The following is a 10,139-nucleotide window of genomic DNA, read 5'->3' as shown; positions in this document are numbered from 1 at the left end:
CTAGCATAACCTAGAAACTTTAGGAATGATCAAAGGAAAAAAAAAGCGTAAATTGTAGACTAAAGGAAAAAAATGTGTAATTAACAGTAATAGAATGTTTATAAAAAGGGATAATATAAGTACAAAAGACTAGGACAGTGTTGCGCTTTACTGGGCTTTGGACCCATGGGCCAAGTTTGACATGGTAGCCCGCAAGCTGAACATGGGCTCATGTGGCCCTAATACAGGCAGAGAGCCAGGATGGGCCCAATCACTAAAAACTAAGCCCAAACTTGACCAAACCCTAACGATAACAGGGCAGGCTGTGCTCGAGCCCAACCCAAAGCCATCTTTGGTATGGTAGCAAAAATTATAAAACTTTGATATTGTAAAAATTTACTAATAAAATTACTAAATTAACAATTGTAATTTACATAAATAGGTTAAAAAAAAGAAGGTGAAATAAAAACGCTAAATTATTATTGAATTATTTTAAAATCGACAAAGTACATGTAACAAATTAAAAAAGGTATTACGTACGAAATGAATCAAAGATAAAGAGAATAGACATGATGCATAGCAAGAGCCTTAGAGCCACATATGAGAAACAAAGGTGCTATGCAGCAATTCAATTTATTGACATACCCACATATACACTTACTCATCTCATCACACATAAAAAGTGTCATGAAATAAGTTAGACCACCAAATCTTGTTCCCACAAATCCACAATGTATGTTTTCTTTCTACATGTATAGTATCAACACTTTCTGTTTAATTTCAAAAGCAACCACTTGCATGATTTCAATTTTTCAACTACTTTTCTTTGGTAATATATTTTTTTTTTTTTCCATATCAAACCTAGCTAAAGGAAAATAACATAAAATGAGATATAAAAAGATAACAAAAAAAAAAAAAGGGTATGGATAAATAAAGATAAACTAGTTAAGTAGTTAGTCTTGTGTGGGTGATCTTCTCCTTGTCTTCTTGGATCTCCATATTATTGCAGAAGGGTCTGGACAAATTTGGTATGGAATCTTTTGCGGGATTATATCAGGGACTCTGCACCAAGAACAGGATAATATAGTCACATACTTTGTGGTTTTCAATAATTATTGTTTGTTTAGCTCAAGTGTGATAGGGTAGATGCTAAGTAGTTGATTAAAGCATTGGAGATTAGTAGAGACGCGATTCGATACTATACTTCTTATGTTTTGGAATGAATTTATGCTTGTATCTCACAATTCTAGTAATTTTTTTTTTTCTTACTATTATTATTTATAGAGTAAGGCTATGTTCTCTTCATCTTAAAAAAAAAAAAAAATATTAAGTAAAAATAATTTCAGTTTAGTAAAAATAAGTTCAGTTCAGTAAAATTAATTTCAGTTCAGTAAAAATAATTTCAATTCAGTAAAACTAAGTTCAGTTCAGTAAAATTCAGTTTTCTTAAAGAAGAATTATAATAGAAAATCAGTAAAAATAATTTCAGTTGAGCAAAAATAATTTCAGTTCAATAAAATTAATTTAAGTTCAGCAAATATAATTTTGTTTCAGTAAAAATAATTTCAGTTCAGCAAAAATAAGGTGAAGAGAACGGGGCCTAACTTTTAAGTTTCAACCACATGTCAAACATAAATGTAAATTTAAATCAGACGGATAAAATAAAATAAATGTATAGAACACTCCAAAAATTTATTGTAATGTATTACAGATGTTCATGTATGGTATAACTAATATGCATTTAACCTTAATTAGCTTATTTAATTAACATCTAGCGTTAATATCTTATAAGTTCTAAAAATAAGAACAAAATAAATAAAAATTGCCTGACACTAGCATAGCAGATTGCTTATTTTTGATCTTTGTCTATATCTATATGTACAATATTACCCATTAACATGATTGTTATCCTCTTTTGTTAAAGTTTGGTTATCCTACAAAAAGGAAAGAATCCTATGGTATTATGTAATTTATAATTTAAAAAGTATAGCCATACAAGGGGAACAAAGGCAGAAAAACAGATTAAAAACTACATACCTCTACACTAAAAAAATACAAAATGTTCTATATTATAATCTAATCAACCACGTAATCTTTAATTTTGTACCTAATGTATAAATAGATGGATTTATTTATATAGGACAAAAATAGGTTTAAACTAAGATCCCTTAGTAATGAGGTCAAAATGTCACATTCTAAAACTTGTAGCCACCTTTGTGCTTCCGTATACTAGAGAAAAATAAATAAATAAATAATTGTGATTTTCTCAAAATCACCCAAGAAATCATGGATTTCAACAAACCAAATAAAATGACAATTATGTCATCGGTAATGTATGAGAGATAAGTAATGGGTTTTACTCCCTCCGTCCCTAAAATTTCGACCCTTTTGGTCAATTAATTCGCAGTTATTAAGAAACTTAAATAAAAAGAAATAAAAATATATTGAAAAGATAAATTTACATGGAGTTTGTAAAAAAGTAGAGAGATAAAGTATTAAAAATGCATGAAAAAACAAAATTTTATATGGAAAATCTAATTTTGCACAAATATTGTTGTAAATTGGTGGGTATTTTAATGCAAATGAGTCGATCATTTTGGGACTAAAATTAGGCCAAAAGGGTCAAAATTTTGGGGACGAAAGGAGTATGATTTTTGTAATTTATGGTAGCTTAAAATATTAGTTTAATCTTATTCCAGATGAGATTTATTCAAATTCATTAGAAGTTATTTTCGAAGGTTTAACCATATAAAAAGAGGTACATTCTAAATGATATTTTTTTTTATTAAAGTTTAAATTAATACAATACTCTATATGATAAACACTCATAAGCCATCCCTGAAAATAAATACTCATATCTCATTTAGTTATTATAAGTCCGGATCATACGAAACTTTACCCATATCGACATCAGCGATAATAATTAGAGGGAATAGGGAGAATCTTACTGCAAAGGAGCAACTTCGATTTGAGAAAAATCCAAAGTGAGTGAAGCTTCGAGTTGTGTGATGCATGCATATGATTTTGCACTCGTAGTCAGTCTAGCCGATGACGATGAACATGACGGCCTTGGTTGTTTTATTGCAAGAACTTTGCAATTCAATGTCTTTGTTATATTATCATGTCTCATTGCCAACCTGCCATTATCAAATAATGTCATCACTCATCACCAGTAATATATATTTTTTTTAATTTGTCTAAACAGATTATGTAGCAGATAATATATATATATTTATATTCTAAAATACTCATGATTTCGTGTGATTTTTGTGAATTGTGACGATTTATAGCTCAACATCCAACCACTAACGTATGGTACCACACTATGATAAAATTGATCGAGGATATGATCTCACAACTATTGAGGATATGATCTCACAACTATAAAACATGTTTTATGTGTACAATCAAAACAAAACAATCAAGAATTCTCGTGGCTCAGTCTTCATCAAGGATTAATAGAGTAATTGTCACAATAATTCAACCCGAAACGAAATTAAAGAAACCCTTATCTAATTGTATCAAAATGTCGTAGTAGTATGACAACTTTTACTGAACATCTTAAAAGAGTTAAGACTAAATTAATTAACCAGCATTATTTATGCGATCATTATTTCCGATAATGGGACTAATTTGTTTCACCACTAGATTAACCCCGTGCGATGCGCGGTTTTAAAATAAGAATTGAATTATAGACTTTTAACACGTACTGAAAGAAAATAACTTCCTCATTTTTCCTAACTAATTTCTAATTAAATATGAATATACAATTCCCAAAAGTGCATAATTTTCATATTTAATTAAGAAATTTCATTTTAATTATATTATTAACTATTGTTAACAACTCGTAAACAACTAAATAGCATAATATGTATAGAAAACCCAAAATTTAAAATTTAGAAATTTAAACGGAATATATTTTCAAAGCTATGTTAAATAGGGTAGCTTAAAAAAGAAAAAAAAATATGACATCATCCTTGCATTTTGGAGGAAAAACATTAAATAAAAAAGTGACATGTATATATTGTTTAGGGTTCTTAGTAGTAAAAGTTGACGAGGCCAGATAAATAGGGAATAGAATAAAGTGGTCAACTTTATTTAAAGAGATGTCATGGCCAACTTACTGGTTGAGATAGAGACTTGGATGATGCTAATAACCATAGCAACCTCATCCAAGTTTTAAAGGTCAATTTTTCATTTTATCAGTATCTTTGTGGACCTTCCTGTTCGTTCCCATTACTGTAAAATATTCTATGTCGACCATGCATTTGTACATTTTTTTTAACTATGGACTAATTTTATTAAATTAATTAATATTTTTACATAAATGTGAGGAAGAAAAAGAACTTTGTTACTCCGTAAATTGATTAACATGATTCAATAAATTTTCTAGATGTCTGTCTTGATGATCAATAGACCATGGAGTTTAAAAATGACATTTATATATTATATTGAAATGTCCTAGTTGAACCCACGCAAGAGCACAAACCACGCGCTCTTGCATAGGTTTAAACCTAATTAAGGGTGGAGTACATACCAATCGAGCTAAGCTAGTAAGCTCTCTTGAGGATTATTGTGTTAAGGGTTTGAGGCTTCTTGGATACATAAATTTAACTATTGTATGAAGAATATTATTTGACACTTACTTCCTATAACATAGCCCGTTTAGAAAGAGACAAAATAATATATAGAGTATATGTATACCAAAAAATATAAAGCTAAAAATTCATGACAAAATCACTTACACTTCTAGAATATATTATTGTACTTGTCATGTTCTTTTCGACCATCTTTTATTTCTTTCCCAAAATATAATAACTAGAATCCAGACAAACAATTACATTCTAATTAATAATAGGTGTTATAAATACAATTGATGATCATATCACGTAGGACTCATAAATATGATAACATTGATATACTGGCATTGGCGAAAATAATTTGATTCCGACAAGAAAAGTTTGTATTAGAGTTAGAAGGCCACCACACACATGCTTGTCATTTTTCAAATTTATTATTTTTAGTACTATACTACTATGCTTATGCTAGTATGAGGGGTATCGTACAAGTTTAAAATAATAGTAGTAATCATCTTGAAAGCTATAGAGTTTTATTTCCTTGAAAGGTATAGTACACGTACTCATCTTTAGCTAATCACGGTGTTAATTTAACGTTTAATTCAAGTTTCTTATGCTTGAGGCTATTTTATTGGACATCTGTGCTATTTTATTGGAGAATCTTAATAGGTTGACACTGACTAAGACTGTTATGAGAGACGGTTTATTTTCTCTTATTATCCCAACTCAAGCCCACTTTTCCCATCTAAGTGCCCTTTAATTTAATTTGTTGGAGTTATGTTTCTTAAAGCCTAGAAAATATTGGGTTTAATTGTATGTTAAATTTAGATAGTTATCCCTATAAAGAAATTTTTTATGGGCAATTAATAATAATCTTTAGTTGGTGGTTGCCTATCATTGATTTGTATTGATTCTCCCATTTATGGATTTGCTTAGGTTACTTGTAGTTGTAAATTGGCTTATGTATGTTACTTGTAGGTTGTAAATTGGCTTATGTTACTTGTAAGTTGTAAATTGCCTAGCATCTGTTTCTGTTACAAGTGGGTTATAAAATTGGCTTTGTGTTGTTTTGACAAGATTATCAAGTATTAATTTCATCGATGTTATGCAAAAGCTTGAGTGACCAATGTGACTTCGTTCAGTCCCTCAACAACTATGCAAAAGCTTGAATGACCAATGTGACTTCGTTCAGTCCCTCAACAACAAGTACACATGTGTGAGAATCGGGATTAGTGCTAACTTTTTCATACTCCCTCCGTCCTGTATTATTGTGCTTGTTTCTCAAATTTCAGGTTCAGGAAATACTCTATGAGAAATTATTGAGAAGCGTAAAACGTAAAGAATTTTATGAGAATAATAAAAAATAAAATAAAATATTATATAGAAATGATAAAAAGTAATGATTTTTTTGATAAATGTATTTTATATGAGAAAAATAAAAAGTAAATAATGGTTATGTACAATTATTAGAAACTTACACATCATTTTGGGACGTCCAATTAGAAAAACAGGCATATAAATACAGGACGGAGGGAATAACATTTTTTTTTTCATTATTGTATTTCAAACAGGCAAATTTCTTCAATGTGTGTCACAAGTACAACAATATACCTTTTTTGAGTGTTTCCCTCTTTTTTGTTTTTTTTTTTTTCAAAACAATTTCCACTATAACAATTTTCCTTGTAATGTAGCCTTGATTAAAATATATAATTCTAATTAAACCCTTTTCCTTCACATATTGTATTATTTATCCATGCATGAGCCTAAGGTGCCAAAACAACAAATAACATGACCCCTAAATAAAGAAAACAATAAAAATGCATGTATGACTTGTATGCATAGATTACCATTAAAGAGGGGAAAAAAATTAAAACTACCCCATGATGAATTTATGATACATACGTAATATTTCTATTTTAATGACCGACCAAAGTTAATAATCTAACTTTAAAAATCCTTGATTCATGTTGTTTGTCACTCCTCATATATAATTTGCTTAATGACTAGCTCACTCCCTTTACTAAAAAAAGTCTGAATATTTTAAAATGGGGTTGGTAAGGTTTTGGAGTGGTTAAAAATTACAACTTCCTAATCAAATGCATACTTGCTAATTAATTTTTTAATCAAAAGGAAGCATCAGAGTATCTCCAATGGTAAGCTACAAAGGCTTGTAGCTTGCTTTGTCACGTCAACTTTTAAAGTTACAACATTTTTAAGCTACAAAATACTCCAATGGTAAGCTACAAGAAGTTGTACCTTGATATGTCACATCAATATTTCAGGCTACAAAGTACTCCAATAGTTGGCTATAAAATTTTGTAGCTTGCATGTAATACTTTATTTACTACATTATAAAGTAATAAAAAAATTTACATTTTAAAATTGTAATATATATATATATATATATATATATATATATATATATATATATATATATATATATATATATATATATATATATATATATATATGAAAAGTGAAACATACAACATACATTACGATTGAATGAATGTGTTATGTACTTATGTGTAAACCTATTATCTTGTAAACTACTATTCAAAAAATAATAATCTTGTAAACTATAGTCAATTTTTTTTTTTTTTTTTTTTTTAGAAAAAATAGTCTACCTAGCTATATGTTAGGATTAAGATTAATCAATATCACCTACTTATATGTCAGTTGAAAATGATGGAAATAATATTTTAATATTTATTTTTTTAGAAAAAGATAAAAAATGATATTTTTAATTTAATTTATAAATATTTAAAAATTTTAAGTAGTGTAGCTTAACTCAGCAGTATTGCTCAAAAGAGAATGGTTAAGCAACACTTTTATTATTTTTATATTTGCAAGGAATTCCTTAAAAAACAACATTGGAGATGCTCTCAGCAGCTTAAAACAAATCATCAACATTTAAGAAATTAACCTAGTATTAATAATAAAAATTACTCTTTTTCATTTGATATTATAATCTAACGATATGCTTTGTATCTAGTGTAGTGGTAATTGTTAAATACTCTTTTCATTTGACATTATATGTAACAATATTCTATATGATCCAGTGCTAAATACACTTGGTGTACTAGGATTTGGCTTTTATGGAGTGTTGTAGCACTAGTGTTGTTTTGCTTGGGACTTGGAAGAGTAATACTTTATTACCCAACACTAAATTAAAATATTTATTCACTTAATGTTGTTATATGCAAGGTTTAATTTAATGGTTGATTAAATTATTTAAATTAATAGATTATTGATATAAAATTTTAAATTGTAACACAAAAAGTGTAACACATGTATCAAAAGTGACACATTAGACTAAGACAACGACCTAATAAAATGCACGACTTAATTAATAATGCACGACTTATTATTTAGGTAAGAAGGAAGTAAAGTAATGAAGTGCAAAAGAAGACCAAACAATGAAACAAACTTTGGCATTATACTCATCCTTATAAGACCATAAAGGAAAGTAAATGAAATGCGCGTGAGACATAATACATTTCTAGGACATTTGAGTTGTTGATTGATCCATCTATCATGTGAATTTAATTGTCATCCTAATTCAACTACTCTACTCTATGTCTCTACTTTCTCCAGGGACCATTTCAAACCAACAATCCACAAATTTTTCTCTTTGCTCACCCGAAAACGGCATAAGATTAGTAATTTAGAAAGGATTATATCTCGGATTATGAGTATCACTTTAAGATTTTACCAACTAGCCTAGTGACAACAGCCAGGGAAAGACCTTTGTTAGGGTTGGCAAGGGCCCGACCCCCCTAAGTATTTTAGAGTTGTTCATTATAAGTAATTTAATATCTATTTATTGCATTAAAACGTTGTGGTAAAGTTGTAAAGTGTTGATATTTTTGAACAAAAGGTTAACTTTTTGACCCAAGATCCGCCACTGACAACAGCGCATACAAAACTTCGATTTTTTTAGGGGGACAATAATAAAAGTTGAAGGGTAGGAATTAGCTGGGAAAAACTGACCTGTAGAAAAAACTATGATCATGAAGACCAAGAACCAAAGCAAAGGCACCCATTTCTCTAACCAACCCCACCATTTTCTCTCCTTCTGCATCATCTTCTGTCACCACTATCTCTATTTTCGTCTGTATAATTCAAACCTATAATATATCAATATAATTACCAATTAATAATAATACTAATCATGTTGTTCTTCTCATAAACTATGTAATATAATTCAAATTCATAAACTTACATTAATAGATGAAGAGGTACAAATGTCATTGAAAGAAAGAGCTAATTGATAACCCTTTAAACGAAGAAGCCTAAGTTTCTTCTTGTTACGTGACCTAGGAGGGTAGTAAGGACATATATGGAGGAGGGTCACAACGTCGCCGTATCGAACGAGGTTTTGTAGCGCCCATTTTAGAGCTGTTCTTGCTGTTTCTGATTCTTCTACCACCACTACTATTTTTCTCTCATCCATCATATATCCTTTTTTTTTTTGGAGAAGAAGGGGGTGGAGAAGTTCTAGAAGAGTTGGCAAGAAATGGGGGGGTGTCTTGATCAAGGTGAGGAGGAAGGCATATATAGAGTTGTAGAGTAGTAGAGGAGAAAAGAGGGATGATGTGAACAAGAAGAGACTATATAATTTAATGTGTGTTGTTTTAAGGGAAAATAATAAAATGCACTTTTTAATTTGGAAAGAAAATAAAATGAAAGGTATTCTAGTGAATTAGATCCTTGTGGTTGAGCATGACTATTATTTTTTTTTTTCCCCCTTAACTTCTATTCTTAATTAAGGCATGAGAATTCCTCCAAAAAAAAAATAAATAAATAAAAATAAGTAAATAAATTAATTAAGGCATGCATGAGAATGGGTGGTGAGGAAATTATTTTTATGAGGTCTTTGTTTTAAGGTGGGATCAGAAAATTATTCTTTTAGAGTCTTAGGGGACTAAAATATTAAAAATCTCTATTATATAAGCCAATACAGGAAGTTATGACGTCCCCTGTAAATACTAAACTACCTCTCTTCCTTTAAATTTGAAGATAAATTAAAAAAAAAGTTAATCAATCAACAAAAAAGGAAAGGTCAATCAATCAACAAATAAGTAATCAAATATATAGAAATAATTAAGTATTTTAAAACTCTTGCCTCTCCTCCCCTCTTCTCTCCTCCTTTCTTCTAGGGTTTTTTCAAATTCTTAGTTGTTTAGGCCGAAAATAGTCTAATTTATTTGAAAATTAGACTATTTTGACCCTTTTCCCTTAATTTTCTTTAGTTTTTTTAATCTAATTTTCAATAAATATACACAAGTAGTGTAGATATTCATCCCTCTCCCTATGGTGGAGTCATTAATTTTTGTTAGTTTTATTGTTTGTTTTTGTTTAGGGGTTTTTTTTTGTGTTAGGGTTAATTAAAAAGGTAATAATCTTTTGTCCTATTATCAGTTCGTTGGTAAAGAGTTGTCCGGGATCACAGCGGTTGTCAAATCTTCAAAGGCGTTCGAGTGAATCAGGTGAAATCATCCTTACGGCTACAACAAATCGTTAGACCGTCTCTCCGAAAAGGTTGTATATTCCAACGATGTGTACGAGAGATGTACCACA

The 10,139-nt window shown here is 29.5% G+C and overlaps 1 protein-coding gene across 1 annotated transcript; it reads right to left on the bottom strand.

The window, feature by feature from the left end:
- Positions 1–676: 676 nt before the first annotated feature.
- On the bottom strand, positions 677–9,095 carry LOC145568561 (uncharacterized). Its single transcript, XM_081627983.1, has 4 exons — positions 8,782–9,095; positions 8,550–8,671; positions 2,928–3,116; positions 677–1,041 (listed from the first exon to the last, which is right to left on the bottom strand). Exons 1-4 carry the CDS (start codon positions 9,013–9,015, stop codon positions 933–935), a joined length of 654 nt encoding a protein of 217 aa, XP_081484109.1. The 5' UTR covers positions 9,016–9,095; the 3' UTR covers positions 677–932.
- Positions 9,096–10,139: the final 1,044 nt, after the last annotated feature.

The sequence above is a fragment of the Chenopodium album genome, chromosome 11 (assembly GCF_948465745.1).
Source record: "Chenopodium album chromosome 11, dcCheAlbu1.1, whole genome shotgun sequence".
In the NCBI taxonomy this organism is placed as follows: Eukaryota; Viridiplantae; Streptophyta; class Magnoliopsida; order Caryophyllales; family Amaranthaceae; genus Chenopodium; species Chenopodium album.
The sequence above is the reverse complement of the archived record's forward strand: the minus strand, read 5'-3'. Positions and strand labels throughout refer to the sequence as shown.

Coding starts and splice junctions, on each gene's coding strand:
- LOC145568561 (XM_081627983.1), bottom strand. CDS start 9,015: ATGATGGATGAGAGAAAAATAGTAGTGGTGGTAGAAGAATCAGAAACA. Junction 3,117..8,549: donor GATCATAGTTTTTTCTACAG/GTCAGTTTTTCC, acceptor TGATAATGGCAG/GTTGGCAATGAGACATGATA. Junction 1,042..2,927: donor ATCGAAGTTGCTCCTTTGCA/GTAAGATTCTCC, acceptor TTCTTGGTGCAG/AGTCCCTGATATAATCCCGC.